This window comes from Camponotus floridanus, unplaced genomic scaffold, assembly GCF_003227725.1.
Source record: "Camponotus floridanus strain SB8 unplaced genomic scaffold, Cflo_v7.5 scaffold3, whole genome shotgun sequence".
Taxonomy (NCBI): Eukaryota; Metazoa; Arthropoda; class Insecta; order Hymenoptera; family Formicidae; genus Camponotus; species Camponotus floridanus.
Genome location: NW_020229436.1, coordinates 1,996,967 through 2,014,178, shown reverse-complemented (window position 1 = coordinate 2,014,178; position 17,212 = coordinate 1,996,967). Strand labels below are relative to the sequence as shown.

Genomic DNA, 17,212 nt, shown 5'->3' with positions numbered 1-17,212 from the left:
ATTATATATTTAAAATATGCTAAAACTCTATTGTTATTATATTTAAATTATGTAGTATTTCATTTAAGTTTTTTTCAACCGAAAATTTTATGCCAATAATAATATATATTAAAATGATTATCATCTCATTCAATTTGTTCGATATCTTATTATGTATTACATAAATATTGTCGTAAATTATGTTTTATTACTGTCAATCTTACGTTATCTAGGCACAATTTCATCTTGTCTACCGGTCATTTGAAAAAAACGCGAATTAACGTTTGTAAAAATGTAGGGTGCACTCTCTGTAGGGCAGAGTACTTTCTCTAGTATCTTAGGTAATCCGTTTTCCGTTTTGCTTCCAACCGGTTCCAACATATTGTTCCATAAAAGATTGGCTCCTGAAAACAAGAAAAAGGTAAACATTAAAAAAACAAAAATATTACATTTACATCATTTATTTCGCTATTCTTGCGAAAAATTATACTAAAATAAAATATGACTATGTGAATTGAGCGCCAACAGTAAGCTGGCATGATGATTTCTTTCACCATGACTCTCATTGACATCATCTAAAAAGATACTTAATGATACTTAATAATTTCTCTCTATTCACACGCTATTAACGAACACGCGATTACAATGTGACTCAGCTGTAAGGAATAGATGATAATTTTATTGCCCATTAAAGCTAAAAAATTTATTTATTTTTAAATAATTATTAACTAACCAATCTTCGTGCAAAAGATTTTCATTATTCCGTAATAATGAATTAATTTCCATGATTATCATCCTTATTCTTTTGGATTATAATAATAAAATATAAATGTAAATTTTATATATTTATGAATATACATGCTTGATAATTATCTCTGATATAACGAACAGTGTACGTGTTATATTTAGATGGCATTGAATTTTTAGTTGACTGTCATTATACGTAATATATACAAGTGATTATTAGTATTAATTTTTTTACAGTTAACATTATGCGAACTTGACTGATTTTTAATGTGACTTTTAATGACTAAAATTAAGCAATTTTACAAACTTTATCGCAATCAGTTGATACATAATGTTGTATGCAATCTGCATTTCATTTCTTTAAAATGAAATAAAATAAGAATAAAATTTAATTTTTACATGTAAAATTAAAAATTACGTTGTTATTAACAATATAATATTTTTCAAAAAATTTAGTGAATTATGTAAATTAATAAGATAATAATAATTTTTTAATAAAACTTAGATGAATATTATTGTATAAAAACAAATTTTATTAATTTTTTTATCGATACTTTCTAAATTCATTCATTTATTATTGTAACCATTTATTATCACAGCTATTTTTTCGTGTCGCGGTAGTGAAGTGCAACTGTTTTAACATTTTAGTATTTTTTTCGATGTTGATAGGTGCAACTCAATCGATGACAGTAAATGACAATAATAAATATTATTATAATTATATGCTATTTAGAATATTTAGTTTAACATAAAGTTAAATTTTTGTTTAAATAAAAATATTTGCTTAAAGTAGCAAAAATAGAACGGGAAATTAACATATTTTTTTATATATTAATATATTTCTTATTTCTGTTAATATATTTCTTACCGAGAGCATGTCCTTTCTGACTAAAATGGAAACAATCGTATGTGACCAAAGTAGAATCGATCGGCGGTGCATGATTAGGATCTGCATTAGGTGCATTGAATAATTTAGTAAATGGTTGTAATACCACTGTAAAATCCGGGGATGTATCGTACCTATAAAGAAAAATAATAAGTATTAAGATTTATTAAGATTTTATGTACCGTAAATAGGTTTATGAATTTAATGCTCTAAACTTTTTTAATATACATATATTGAATATAATAAAAATTTTAATTTCTTTTTTAATAATAATAAACTTTAACAAAAGAAAGATTAAAAATTTATAGGGCATTGATCAAGCAAAATATGTTTCATTATACATTGAATTTGTTGAAAATCTACCTTCCTGAGTATATTAAAGTTTCGGCGGCTTGTTGATAAAGTCGTGACATGTTCGATGCAACAATTTCCGGCCGGTTACCTTTGTGCATACAGGCGCAATAAAGAGGATGCAATAGCTTGCACATAGTACTTCGCTTTACTCTAATCGATACCGTAACATCTGTCAAAAAATAATACGAATAGATATAAATACATAGATAAAGTCTTTGTGAAAAATATATGATTATAGTCAACTAATGCTATAATTTTATATATATAACATTTCAAAATTTGTTAAAGAAAGCAAAACAAAGATACGTATTGCAATATATAAAAATAACTTTGCAATAATAATAATTTTTTGTTTATATTAGTACATAAAAAAATGTACTTATATTAGTACATAAAAAAATGTAATTTTTTGTTTATATTAGTACATAAAAAAATGTACTAATTAAATTTATTAACTTTTCTCTACTATTTGTACAAAAAATTACCAAAACTATTAAATTACGCAACGAAAATAAAAGATAGCTCTGTGATATTAGAATTAATGTAGAATTAACATAAATGAGATCAAGCTAATAAGAATCAAAATACGGAAGTATAATCGACTTCTGCATTTTACCTCTTATTAACCCGCTTTCATTTACATTGATTACTAATTAGATTTTATCTAACTAACCGACTTATTAAATTTTTATAAAATTATCACCTATGGTTGGAATCAGATTGACCAGCGTGCGAGGAAGCGCGATTCTTAAGAAATCAAGCGTTCTTCGTAAATGCAGGGCATAACGCATTGGCGAAAACTGTTGTGGATTGTAACATTGCGCCGAGCAAATATCATTAGCTCCAAACAGGATCGTAATAAGCTGAAACATCAGAGAAAAGACTTTGTTAGAGTTAAATGCAAATTTTAATAACGGATATTTCTCGGTTTCTTCTCATCGATCACGTTATGTTGTAATAAAAAATTACAAGGCACATACAAGACTATTACCTTCCAGTGTTTCTCCACATTTATTTTCGGATCATTTTTAATTCTCTGCACCAAGATTTTCGCTTGCAGCAATGCATCTTCAGTAGCGGCAACTGGAAAGGCGATGTTTAGTTTCGCCGAAGTTGAATGAAACTCACCTGTGCCGGTAGAATATCCGATTAACCTCGGATTGAATATCTGTCATTGCAATAATGAAAAATATCGCTTTTTTATTATAGATGAAATCACACTACGCAGAATTGAAAAGAATGAATATTTATTCCTACATAATTTTTTTACTCTATTTATGCGTGAAATTTAGAAAATCGATGAAACGATGAAGATAAAGATACAGACGTCTCTCACATGTCGTACCTTCAATACATTAGGAAGCGTAAGAAATTGTCTCCAATCGCCTTGGCCTCCGGCGCACCAGCTGACCCCGCGTGCCTCGATGAAGGTTCCTACAGCGAACTCTTCCATAGCGCCATTTCCAGCAACTAAGGAATCACCAAGACCACCGATTACATCGATGTCACCTGGTCTTAACCGATGAACGTTGTTTGGTATTGACATGGATCTGCGCGATGAATAAGGGAAAAGTTTTTGAAATCTATTCATCGACTGGAACTCACCGTACCTTTGCCACATGATTAGTTAATCGAGAAAATTATATTCATGTGGTGTTGCATAAATTATTAATTAAATGCAATTATACCTGCCAGAACGAACGTTGCAAGGAAACGAAACGTTATTAGGAATGATTGGTTGTCTTCGTATGTCGCTGCTTGCCATAGGATACGAAATTTCATATGCATTAATTTTTTTCTGAAAATCGTATGATTTGAATGAATAAGACTTAATTCTGTTTGCTTTACGTATATATGAAGAATATACATGTAAATTTTATCGCATGTAAGATGTATATATTACTCGTGCGCGCATTGATCGCAATAATTAATTTTAATGATGCAAAATTATTTTAAAACAATGTGCAAGCATTATATAATACAATTACGTTAATGGTATTATTTTATAAAATCTGTTTAATTGTGCAGTAAAATAGTAATTTCTCTTTTAATAGGATACGACACGCTTTGATGCCCCTCTTTGATATCCAACTACAATATCTAATTACGCGAGATCATATCTTCATTGAAATGACACTCATCGTCAAACTTGTTTTAATAATTTGAGTTAGTGCAACTTGTAAGATATGATTTACAATTTAATTACTATACCATTAATAATAATTTTAATTTGAGCAACAACATAGGATTCTCTCAATATATTTAAACTTTTTTGCATTAATTATTTTGTCATTGGAATAACATTAATTATTAATTATTCAACTACTCTTCATAAATTCTAATTTCGAAGAAAACATGTAAAGTCAATGAGATAATAACGCCTGCAGATAAAGTGTAAAAAAAGTCTTGTAATAATGATTTCCACTTCATGCAGACGTTATCATTCGCGTAAATGATTAAAGTTCTTTCATGAAATTTTTGAAAAAACGGAATCATTTCGAAATTTACAAATATTGCATAATCGAGGAAAAGCCTGCAATGATGATTGTTAAAATTTTAAAAATATTTTTAAGAATATATTTAATTTATTGCCGCATTAAAAACTTCCTGTGCTAATATACGTAAGAATTATTTTTCCGGTCAATTGTATATCTCTGAAGTAGAACGAGACTTTTCACTTGCGGTTTTTTCTGACAGCATATTGCCGGTGTGGATTAGCGTGCTTGATATTCGACACACGTCTATACTCTTGCTTTCTTCGATTTGCATTCTAACGCGCACAGCGTCGCGATACGAATTAAATATTGGCACATATAAATAATTCGTCAGTCGTATCATCGAAATGAATATCATATCCATATGTGTCTTAACTATATTTGTTTCTTCCCCTACCGCGCTGTGGCTCTTATGTCAATTTTGATTTAATTTTTGTTTATTTATTTGAGCCAAATACTCATTATTAATTTTAATTATAATTATTCAACTTTCAAGATATTACGTTGCTAAATATTATTTATTATCGCTGCATGTATTTTATTATAATATCACAATATATATTTTACTTTTCCCTACTTTTTCAAATAATTGATTAAGAAAGATATTTATCAGTAAAAAGTAACTTTTACATCTCAGGAATTTTAAATATCGTACTATATGTAATTTTTATAAGAAGAATGTTTATAATGTGATGAAATTTTGGAAAAAACAATATATAAAAAAATATAAAACCAAAAATGTTAAAAATGTACAAGATTTATTTATGTATGATTATGTAATTTATAAAAATGCAGATACAGATCAGATATATCCGGAAACGGCCCTGAACATATCTGATATGGCACAAGGCCTGCAGGTCAACAAAAAAAGATACCGGCTTTATTCCGGCCTTTCTCCGATTGCATAGAATGCAAAGCATTCTTCTTTTCGAATTGCGTCGATAACTTTCGATTTCGAAATCGAAATTTAATCTTTAACGTCATAATTTATTTTTTTACCAATTTTAATAATATTAATCATAGTAAAAATTTCTTATAAATTGGATTATAAATCGCTATATAAAAAGTGCGTTAATAATTTTACTCTATAGGTTTATATTGTATAAAATTTTTATATTATTATCTAGGATAGTGAGAAAGAGAAAAGGCTATTTGATAGATAATGTCATTTTTGTTATATATATATATTTTTTTAATTTGAATTTTTGTAAATATTTTCGTGAATCGAACAAAAAATTACAAATCGTCTCAGTAAACGAGAAATTGATTTTAATTTGCAAATCACGCGCGATTTCTCGTTTGGTAGAAACGCATTTGGACGATCTGCATACTAAAATATTTTCGGCAATCTTCATAATAATGTCTTTTGTCAGTCATACTATTAAATTTGTGAACAATTACAAGCTTGGTAACTCTCACTTCCTTTATTTTAAACGGTTATATTGCGGTTACAACTTAAATTGCATAAATTAACATTAGTGGGACAAGTTTCTTTTTTTGCATAGCTTTGCCTTATGAATTTTATGTATCCTTATATTCTGTTATATAAATAATTTCTATTATAAATAATTATTTTTTTTTATTTATTTATTTAATACTAAATTATTTATTTAATTTAAAACTTATTAGATTTATTTATTTATATTTATATTTTTTATTTATTTTATTTTATTTATTCATTTTATTAATTAATTTATTTTATTTAATTCTCAAGATAGTATATTTTTGATCATTTAAAATTGATTTACAAAAATTTTACGAATCGCATTGTTACAATTTGACAAATAACTTTGCAAAAAGAGATGAAATTTCGTAATTCTTAACTTCGAGATCTTAGTGTCAGAAACTTACCCCGCCTGCTTGAAGTATACTATACAAGAAATCCATGAAGGATATGCAATCGCCCAGATGAAAGCCAATGATGGTCAGACACAAGTAAATTATTTGAATTCTCATGATTCTCAAAAAACAGAATTGAGAATTATCAAAGAGCGTTTCAACAATCGATGACCAAAGAAATCTCTTTCTGATTTTCTTCAGATTTTTTTATTCTTCAACTGCTAATTTTCATTTTATGTTGGAAGATCTTGTTTGGCCTTCGACTCGATCGAATGAGATTTCCTGTCGCCATCGATTCGCTTCCTTAATCTTAGGAAACGAACATCTTTGACAAGTCTTCGAGTCTTCGACTGGAGAGAACTGCAAACTTTGACGTGTGTACAAGACGTTATTTATGCATGCATAGAGTGAGAGAATCGTTTCGATAAAGCCAAGGTTAAATTCCCGTTTGTTTAACGATGGATATCTATCGCGACAGAGAGTTGTCTAGTTAATCTTTCTCTCATTTTTCAAGTAATGGATAAGTTTCTACCCAATATCTTCATTAAAAAATAAATATGCAAAACTTATATTCTCCGATTTTTCTTGATACTACATTTTATATGCAATTTCATAATCTGATGTTAAACATTTCTGATTAAATTTTGATACAGGCAAAAAAGTCAATCGTTTTTCTTCGAAACTTACTTACTTATCTCTTAATCATTAATAATTATAAATTTAAGAGAATAGAGAATGCAAGTTTTTTATCTATCATGTGTCATTTGTATTGATGTTCGGCTTAGAACAGTTATAGAAATCGTAGCACAGAATATACATATATATATACAGTTCATAAATTAAAAAAAGAATACAATTGGATCCATAAAATATAAGAAATTTATTTTTCACTTTGAATTTGAAATATCTAAACAGATCATAATTTAACCTTTTTGGACTTTATTAGTTTCTATATCACATCTATAATTTAGAGAAAGTGAATATCTTTCAAGGATTCCGTCAGGATTACATCAAATTTGATCTTATATAATTCTCTGTTTTTCCCATTAATATCCCCAAAAATATATTAGTTTATATTATATTTTAATTGTATTTAATATTATATAAAATATTTTATTTCTCTATCAAATTACATCTTTAATTATATAACAATACAATGATTTTTTTCCTTTAAAGTCATTATGATTTTATTTAATTTCTCAGGAATATGGACAACTGGAAAAACGAACAATGTTTTCGCATAATTTTGCAAAGATGTAAAAAATGAAAGAGTCGACAAAGGCTTTGAAAGTGTTACTTTACAGAATCCCCTTTGAAGAAATGAAAGATACGCTTTCGCTAATGTTTAAGTTTGCGTACCAGCCCCGCTGGGTATTTTCATAAATCACTTTTCATATCTTTAGAAAATGTAATTTGTTATGCAAAAAAACAGAAATGATCTGTAATCAGAAGATCGAATCATATATGAATATATTAACATAAATATGCGAATAATACTTTTTAACACGTATTTTAACAAAAGATATATAAAAAATGAACATTATATAAATATTTCATATGTAATGTTTTTTCACGGATCAAAATATATTAAAGTTAATTAAATAGTTTTTGCAAATTTTGCAACTTATAGAAATTTAATTTGGGAAATTTATGTGACTTATAGCAATTATATGCAATATACATATATGTGTATATACATATGTACCTTGCTATTCGATGATCTATTATTCGGCATCGTTACAATTAAGAAATTGTTTAAATGTTACGAAACGTGTTATTAAAAATTGAGAAATTTTTCATTAAAATTACATGTTTTTTCTCACTGCATAAATTAACTTTTACATATCTAAAATCATTCCTCCCAAATTATGAATATTTTCATCATGACATCCTCAAGTCGAAAATTATGTAACTAATTCCCTCTCTTTTGCCGTAAAAATCGTTATTTTCTTGCGCAAAAGCACTCGACAAATAACTGTCAAATAATTGCCGAAGCACCAAACTGTCGCGCAAAATTATAATTCCAACAAGCAATAGTGTTCTCGCGGGAAATGTCGGGAACTTCGAATGGCGATTACGCGAAGGAAACCGATTCTCTTCAACGGTATTACCGGATGACACCACTAAACATGAATGAACCGGGTCGAAGAAAGACGCTCTCGTGCCCATCGATGTGACCCCCACCTTTGAACATATTGCTGGTTCCCCTGCATTCTTTCGTAATCCTATGCGTAGTAGACAGAAGTATACATAAGTGACGAGACATTAGATGGCCGTATTATGGTAAATCGCCTTCCTTCTTGTATTAATATACGCTTATATCACTTCATATAGACGTAGACACATTACACTTTATTTGAATATTTATTGACAAGTTCTCTTTTACGTGGAACAGCTTCTCTGAAATTACAATTAAATGTCATTAACATCAAGGATTAAATATCGAAATAATGTCTTTACCAATTGTACATATACATAGTATTGTGTTTATCTCTATTCTTATAAAATAGCAAAGAAAAAGATGTTTAATTACATTGTTAGATGTTAAATCGGTGAATAACATCAAATATCTAACATCTATACTAATGAAGTTTTTCTTTTATTGATATTATTATGTAAAACCGAAAATACTGATATCTTCTATCGATTTCAATCCTTGATTCATATATCTTGCTGTTTGCAACGTAATCGTAAATACATGAAATAAAGTGCTACATAGAACATATTAAAGAATCTAATTGTAAGAAAAACAAGCATAATACGATTGCAACTTAACATTGTGTGTCTGTTATAATATCACGAAATAATAATCATAATATCATGAAATAATAATAACAATAATTGGTATAATTTTGCACGGAACAATTTTCCATTCACGTATATTTGCTCTATAAAGGATAAATAAACACATTATAACGATTTTGACTATATTTAAATAATTATAATATTGAAACTACGTTTAAAAAGTCACGTCATCATATTACAATTGCTTGATTCATGACCTAATAACGCACTCAATACTTTCTCCTTTGTCAAGTATCAATATTTCTCATACACGAGCAATAATTAGTTTTACTAGAGATTTCGTCTTTTTTTTCAATTGTATTATATATATAATAAAAATAGATCGAGCAATAATGACATAATTTTAAGAAAGTAGAAAAAAAAGGAAAAATATAACTAAATGCTCCATCTCTTTCTAATGAAAGAAAGTAGTAGAGAGCTGAATGCAAATGCGTTAAAAATGTATACGCATACTCACACATATACACATACAAGCGCGAATGATAGAAAGAATGCATTATTAGATATTTTCTCTTCCCTTTTTACTTAATGTTTATGCCGAAGCATTTTGAAGATAGAAAAGATACTCGATCTATTTATATACTATATTTAACCATATACGCCTGAATTTGCATTTGTAGCCAAATAGGGTCTTTCTTCTGTTGGACATAGAAACGTCTTCCAAAGTGGTTCCCAGCTCGTTGACTTATGACCCACTGGTTGTAACAAATTGTTCCATAGACCGTTTGCATCTGCAGAAAACAGAATAAAATGTTCTTGAATATTAAATTAATATTTTGTTTAATAATGAATTGTATTTGATAGTAATTTTGATTTATTCTATATTAATATAACCGTTATAATTTGATAAAATAACCGGCGCTATTAAACTGATTATAATACTTGTAATCGATAATTATTACATATTATTATTTTTTGAAATTATTGTTTTTTTGAGATAAGCGTTACATTCTAATTAGCAAGCTTGAATAAACAAATAAAATTAATCGGTTTTATATAAAAGATTGGTTGAAATAAAAGATTAAAAAGACTTGAAGACTAAAGAAAGATATTTTTATAGAAAATTTCTTGTTAGAGAAAAGTGAACTTACACCATGCATTAGTTTTCTGCCTAAAATGAAGACAATCGATGCTTAAAAATTCATGTATAGGGACAATTCCATCCTTATTTTTTGGAAAGCTTGAATTCGTCAAAATCGGTTGCCATACAGTTGCGAAATCTTCACTCTGAAATTCTGGCATCAAAGAAACTTCCCTCTCTGCTTGATACCACCTAAAATATTTTTTCCAATTTTTACTGGCAATCTCCACATTTCTTCTTCAATAATACAGACAACAATAATATTTTTATATTTCGTAGATATTGATTAGAATTTATTATGTTGTTATCAAATATTTTTATGTAATATATATTTAAAACCACGATAGTAACCAAATTGCGTTATATCAAAAATATATATTATTGATATTTGATAAAAATAATATAATAAACTCACCCTTCTATTATATTATAATAATATTGTCTATTTGGTCTAAATGAAAAGCCAAACATACAAGGGCACTCGAAATCCATTGTGAAAGAGCAATTAAATGATGGGTTTCCTATTTGAGCTTCAATCAAATTCATTGAACTTATAGGTGAAATCACAGCCACGAAAGTTCTCGGCAAATTTTTCTTCAATATTCGTAAAGTTTCGATTACATTTTGTTTATGATCTTCAATAACTTTCTCAGCTGTTGGTTCATAGCATATGTTAGCACAAAAATCGTTGATTCCGATATTCATCGAGACAAACTGTAAATAAGGTTTATTAATATCTAATTGCCAAAATATAATATTTTTTTATAATTAAAAGAATCCCTCTCATTGATAGCAAAATATTTCGTAAATGTAGCATACTAACAAAAAAGTTACAAAATTATAGGAAACAATATGGAAAGCCGTTCATTAAATTTTTTATGAATGAAGAAATTGGTTTAAAGCTTTTGTAAAAAAGATCTTGTAATTATTTACGATTAACTCAATCACAAGTGGTGAAACATAACTTACGTTCCATGACGTTTGTGTTTGTAACAAATTAAATTAGTTGATTAACGTACCTTCCAAGCCTTGTCCCAAGTCGTACCCACCATTGGATAACTTTGAATTCTCTCGACTAATACCTGTGCATCATAAGGCAAGTCCACAGACATAGAGCCGATCTCAGCAACGTGACATTCCGAATTCTCTTCAGTTACTAAAGAAGCTCCTACTGCATATCCTACTACTTTAGGGTTGTATTCCTAATATATAGAAAAATATATATAGAAAATATATATAGAATATATAGAAAATTTATATAAGATTTTTATATTAGATTTTTATTTTAAATTAGCCCTTCTCAGGACATGTCATAACATCAATTCAATAGAACACTATGTAATTTTTTTAATTTTTTCAATTATTGTTTATAAAAAAAAATCAGAAAAGGATCTTATATTAATTTTAACTATAAATTCTCCGTAAAAATAAAATGACTAAAAAAATGAATTGAAAACTAAAAATATTTTGTTTACAGCGATCTTATTAACCGTTTCATATTACGTCTTTATTTAATCTAATAATGCGTTTGTTATTTTACATGTTATCATGTGTCAATGCAATTCAAGATTATAAAATTTATTTCGTTGTAATTATTTAAGTTTTTAAATTTTTGCGATAGCTGTTGCCACAGTCAACTTAAAAATCTTAATCAAATAAAAAATGTCACTATATATTGTCACAAGACTAATGCTCGTCTTAAAAGTGTACCTTTAAGATGTTGGGAACAGTTAGCCACTTTCTCCAAGTGTCGTCACCTCCTCCGGCCGCGGTAATTCCTCTGTTGCTTACGAAGAGTGCTATGAAACACCTTGCGAAAACGGCAGCTCCAGATGTAAGGGAATCGCCCAGCGTGCCAATTAATTGGATATCACCCGGTTTTAATTTGTTTACCGAAGTTGGTGGCGTTTTTGATCGACCAACTGAAATGTATCAATCATGTAGCGTTTCACAAGAAATACATAGTGTATTTCTCTTCTATATATTGCATCACTAATAGTACATAACATTTTATTTAATTAATTTCGATATATGTTATTTTAAAATAATTAACTATTAAGACAAAAGCACATTTTTAGTTAATTTAAAAAAAGAAAGAGAAAAAAGGAAGAAAAAGTGAATCGTGATTTAATCGATCAAGAAATCTTAAGATATAAAGTTATAAAAATATTTTTTTAGAATTCAAGTCCAAATTCAAGCCCGATGTTTTCTAGTTTACGCTTTTTTAAGGAGATATAAAGAGTATTCAAAAAAATGAATCTCAAATTTGAAATTATTTAAGCATTTAATATCGTATCAAGTAAAATTTGTGCCCTATGTACATTTAGTTTCAAAAGAAAATTTAATTTTTCTTACAAATTAATTTTTATATTTGGTATCATAAAGATATATTGTAATTATAAAAAAATACAAATTTTTGCTATTTGTTTTAAGCCTTCATTTAGAGAAGAAAAAATTCTTCAGACCAAATTGACATCAAATTTTGAAATATTTAATGAAAATGTTATTTTTATAACAAACAATATAACAATAATAATGGCTGAAGGATAAAAATAATTATGCACACAAGTGATGCTTTGAATAATTGTTGATAAATAAAAATACTAATAAATGTCTTACTTGAAACATTGCAAGGAAATGGGACATTCTCAGGAACGGGTTCCTGCGTTGTTCCTGGCGGTGGCCCTAGCCATTCTTCCCATGGTCCTACAAGATTAAATCATACATATTACAATTTATTATAAAAATAATATAATTTTAAATAAAAATAGATAATAAAAAAATAAGGATTGTACATAAATATATAACAAGAATAAAACAAATAATTATTTATTAATAAAGTAAATTAATTATTTGATAAAACAAATAAATCTGTTATTATTAAATAATGATAAAATACGGAATAATGCGCGCTTCTCTAAATGTAATTCGATACGTGCGTCGAATTATTGATCAGGACAATGAATTATGCAAAACAGTCACAGAGTAGGAAGCTTCTTACAAAGACGCGAGTTACATTCATTTATTTCGCATGTCGGAAAGAAACTACTTTCTTTAAATTACGTTAAAGAATATATATGTATTTTCTTATTAAAATTAAAGCATATATAATCAATAATAAATCATGATTTATGTTAAATTAAAAAAAAGTGCGATAGGTAGTAAATAGCACAAAGAAATAAAGAAAACAAAAATTCTAAAATTAATCAAGTTTACTAATAAAGGCGATATTTAAATTACTTTAAAGTTTTTATAATTCATGCTATTCATTAAGCTTATTGACTGAAAGTACTATAGTATCTTTCGATTGAACTAGATATTCCAATTAGTATCTATTCAAAAATTTCTCAAAGTTTTCAAAACTCCAGTTGAATGAGTTGTACATATCAAAAATGTTATAAATATTAAAATATTTTTATATCATCAGAACTCTTATCATACATACAACTTATTAACATAAAATTAAAATTAAAATAACATTGAATTATACCAATCAAATTGGTATGACTGAAAACATTATCAGAAATGAATAAATTTTATAACCAGTTCACGATTGTATAACATGATACACAAAGTCATAAATGTATAATCGTCGAATATTGGGAATTGGAATATTATTAAAAAGAAAGAAATTTTATAACTTCACGATTTGATAATATTGCACATGTGACTATAAATATTCATCGAATACAAAGAAATTTGACATGAGTAAATTTTATAACTAGTTTACGATTTGATATTTTTCACATAATGTTGTAAATGTATATCCATCAAATTTGATTGATTTAGTATCTAAAAATTATCAAAAAAAAATATATTTTATAATTAATTCATTTTTTTATAATTTTATAATTTTGTACATGAAATCGTTATTATATGTCCATCGAATGCGATCGAGTTACAATTGAAAAATGAATAAATTTTATAATTAGTTTATGATTTTATAATTATGCGAAATCGTAAATATTTATCGAATAAATTAGAATCGAAAGATTATCAAAAACGAGCAAATTTTATTTATTTAACTGACAATTTTTATAATTTTGTACATAAATCCTATATCTATTTATCGAATTAGAATAGACATTTAATGAGATTCACACATGAGAAAGTTTCAGAAATATATAAAAATATATAAAATTTATATTCTCTAAACAAATGACAAATTTGAAAATCGTAAATGCACAGACTTGCACAAATTATTGTTAATGTAAAATTGAATTAAAAATACTAAATATTAAATGTTTTGAATATTTTTACTTGAAAGTAATGCTGAATAAAATATATCTATTATATCGAAATAAAAATTGATATGCAAATTTCAGAACGACTAAATTTTAGTGATAAATCTATATTCTTTTAAAGTGTATTCTTTAAAAACTTCGAAGAAAAGTAACATGAGCTTTTTTTCATAATCTCTTATAAGCTACACATACAGACCATAATAGTCCTCAACCCAATGACGGAGGCCGGCAAAATTCATATCGTTAAAAGGAGTATCTAAAGCAGTCTTAACGGGCTGACATGACACTCTCCAATATAATTGCAGTAGCAGGATACAGTAGAGCCACTTTGACATTGTCTTGTGGGATGATAGAACCGATGAGGAGAAAATTGAAATTTTAAGACGCATCAATCCCTGAACTGTTTGGTATTGTACTGCCCGAAATCGAAGTACCAAATGACCCATCGCACAGCCCAACTTGCAAAGAAAACTCAAATGCGGTACAAAAATCGCAACCTTGATCAAAAACAAGGTCATCCCATTTTATGCCCCATTATGGGAAATAATAAATCGTGATTGCTTTACAATGGTAGGAAACAGCACGATGAAGGCAAATATCTTATCTTTTTTACTATCCTGCTTTTTATATTACTATTTTAATACTCTTAAAAAAATGTAAAAAATGTAAAAAAATGTAAAATAGTTTATGTCGTTTGATATTATGTCCTTCGATCTAATCATTTAATAATCGTGTATTAAGTCACGCCGATCATATATTCATACAATAAATATTTTATTACTTGAAGATAAATATACCTATAAATTTAAAAAAAGAGAATTGAAATTTGCATTTTTATTCTTCGAGAAATGAGAACAAAACAAAAACAATAGGATTATACACACATTACGACTTTGAATCTTAAATGCATCTAATTCTATTCATTTAGCAACATCAGTGGAAACAATGATCTAGTGATCTGATAATGATGAAAAAAAAGTTGAAAAATGATATATTTTATTAGGATTGCGATTCTCCATCCGCATATTTATTGAATCACGTATTGTTACATGTATGTAGTGTTATATGTACTGATTTTATTAAAAAGGACATAAAAATAGACATAAAATTAACTATAAAAATAAGTTAAACACAAAAAAGAAGTTTTAACATAAAATAAAATAAAAAATAAAATATTAAATTATTTAAATTTAAATTTAAATAAGTAAAAAAATAATATGTATAAGTAAAAATTAAATTATAAAAATTAAATATGAAAAAAGATTGAAATTATTATACTAATAATATTTTCCTATTATTATTATTAATTAGTAAATAATAAATCATAATTTTGTTGTTATATTTTATTTTATGTATGGGTGTGCGTGTACGTGTATGCGAAAAATAAATATATAGATTATAAATTTAACAAGAATTAAATTTAAACTCTTTTTCATTCTTTCCCTAGCATTTATTTGTAAAAAATTTATTCAAGTTTGTTTTTTTTATTGATCAATTCAGTTAGTTCTTACATTATCAAATTATTTTTTAATCGAATGATTATATTGAATCGGATGATTTTGAATGATTCAAACAAAGTGTGTGTCAGTTATCTTCTGCTGCATTTCTTCTGTACATGTATAAGTCGTTTATGAAACATGCCGCAAGATTGCGACAGTCACAAAACTGTTGATAATATCGATATTACAATATATACATATATACATATGTATACTGTATTATATTATTATACGACAAGAAAATTGTGGCTGATCATAACAGAAGTTCGACTACTGTTTTTAACAGCGCCTATTTTACCATCAGATGTTTTGGATTTTTAAAACATTTAAAATGATGATAACGATGGAAAAACGGTTCTGAACATCAATAAATATATACTTGACAAAATATATTTATATAGTGCTATTTTAATTACGATTTATATTTATTATCGTATTTATTTACAATTATGACAAGTATGATGAGTATGATAAGTATGATGATAACAAAATACTTAAATCATATTTAATACAAAACAATATATTGCGGGATATTTAAAAAATTAATAAATCAATTTAGAAATGTTTTGAAAAATATGTGAGAAATACAATCAATATATATAATTATTTAATAAGATTTATTGTTATATTTCTCTAATGTGAATATTTATAAGTGGATAATGCAAGTGAATTTAATAAGATTTATAATTTTACTAATTGTATTCTTACGTATAAAGAATATTTAATTATTGTAATTATTTTCTTTTAAAATTTTTTCATCAAATTATAATTTTATATAAAAAATTATGTTAAGTTTAAATTTTGCATCTATTATAGACAAAATATTACACATGAAAAATAAATAACCCTACGTGTTATCATTAGTATTTCTATGATATCTTGAAGCAAAGAAAGCAAAAATACATTTATATACATATTCTATTAAGCGATAACTTTCGATTTTTACGTTTTCTTTTTGTAATGCCTTGCTGATAACATTTAATATGAAATTTTTAATAATAATGCCACATTTATTTATATCCTTAAGGCTTGATTGATAAAAAATCATTTTGTATATTTTTAATGGTTCGCAGCTGGAATACAAGAAAATTCGTGCCGGTTTGAACAAGACAAGCGAAATATGCCGACAAAGGATTAATGCATCTCTCGCACAGTCTCTATCGAAATTCTTCTTCCTGCGCAGTACCCGAATTCTCACAGTCAGCCGAGGATGCTTTAAGGATGAGAGAGACATGCTTCAACATTTAGGAGACTTCTATTTTCAGCAGCGCCTTTTGTCGGGC

General features: G+C 26.9%; 2 protein-coding genes across 5 annotated transcripts; both read right to left on the bottom strand.

The window, feature by feature from the left end:
• Positions 1 to 101: 101 nt before the first annotated feature.
• Positions 102 to 8,097, bottom strand: LOC105252117 (phospholipase B1, membrane-associated). 4 transcript variants are annotated; one of them, XM_025410171.1, is made up of 9 exons: positions 8,006 to 8,097; positions 6,313 to 6,660; positions 3,655 to 3,764; positions 3,312 to 3,516; positions 2,958 to 3,134; positions 2,670 to 2,829; positions 1,976 to 2,135; positions 1,595 to 1,746; positions 102 to 383 (listed from the first exon to the last, which is right to left on the bottom strand). In XM_025410171.1, exons 2-9 carry the CDS (start codon positions 6,415 to 6,417, stop codon positions 205 to 207), a joined length of 1,248 nt encoding a protein of 415 aa, XP_025265956.1. In that variant the 5' UTR covers positions 6,418 to 6,660; positions 8,006 to 8,097; the 3' UTR covers positions 102 to 204. The 4 variants fall into 4 exon arrangements, with proteins under 4 accessions (XP_025265956.1, XP_025265955.1, XP_025265957.1 ...); XM_025410170.1 differs by having other exon boundaries at positions 6,313 to 6,667; positions 8,006 to 8,093; XM_025410172.1 differs by lacking the exon at positions 8,006 to 8,097 and adding an exon at positions 7,660 to 7,783 and having other exon boundaries at positions 6,313 to 6,667.
• Positions 8,098 to 9,685: 1,588 nt separating this feature from the next.
• LOC105252120 (phospholipase B1, membrane-associated) lies at positions 9,686 to 14,963 on the bottom strand. Its single transcript, XM_011259361.3, has 7 exons — positions 14,627 to 14,963; positions 12,806 to 12,892; positions 11,897 to 12,108; positions 11,206 to 11,388; positions 10,602 to 10,900; positions 10,197 to 10,378; positions 9,686 to 9,836 (listed from the first exon to the last, which is right to left on the bottom strand). The coding sequence occupies exons 1-7, from the start codon at positions 14,946 to 14,948 to the stop codon at positions 9,694 to 9,696; spliced, it is 1,428 nt and encodes a 475-aa protein (XP_011257663.3). The 5' UTR covers positions 14,949 to 14,963; the 3' UTR covers positions 9,686 to 9,693.
• Between the last annotated feature and the right edge of the window lie 2,249 nt (positions 14,964 to 17,212).

What these genes read in the sequence shown, in the direction of transcription:
- LOC105252117 (XM_025410171.1), bottom strand. Translation starts at nt 6,417, where the DNA reads ATGAGAATTCAAATAATTTACTTGTGTCTGACCATCATTGGCTTTCAT. An exon ending in ACTTTAATATACTCAGGAAG is followed by an intron (nt 1,747 to 1,975) that starts GTAGATTTTCAA and finishes TTTTCTTTATAG; the next exon opens with GTACGATACATCCCCGGATT. An exon ending in TCAGAAAGGACATGCTCTCG is followed by an intron (nt 384 to 1,594) that starts GTAAGAAATATA and finishes TCTTGTTTTCAG; the next exon opens with GAGCCAATCTTTTATGGAAC.
- LOC105252120 (XM_011259361.3), bottom strand. Translation starts at nt 14,948, where the DNA reads ATGACCTTGTTTTTGATCAAGGTTGCGATTTTTGTACCGCATTTGAGT. An exon ending in CTTGGGACAAGGCTTGGAAG is followed by an intron (nt 10,901 to 11,205) that starts GTACGTTAATCA and finishes CCTTATTTACAG; the next exon opens with TTTGTCTCGATGAATATCGG. An exon ending in GCAGAAAACTAATGCATGGT is followed by an intron (nt 9,837 to 10,196) that starts GTAAGTTCACTT and finishes TGTTTTCTGCAG; the next exon opens with ATGCAAACGGTCTATGGAAC.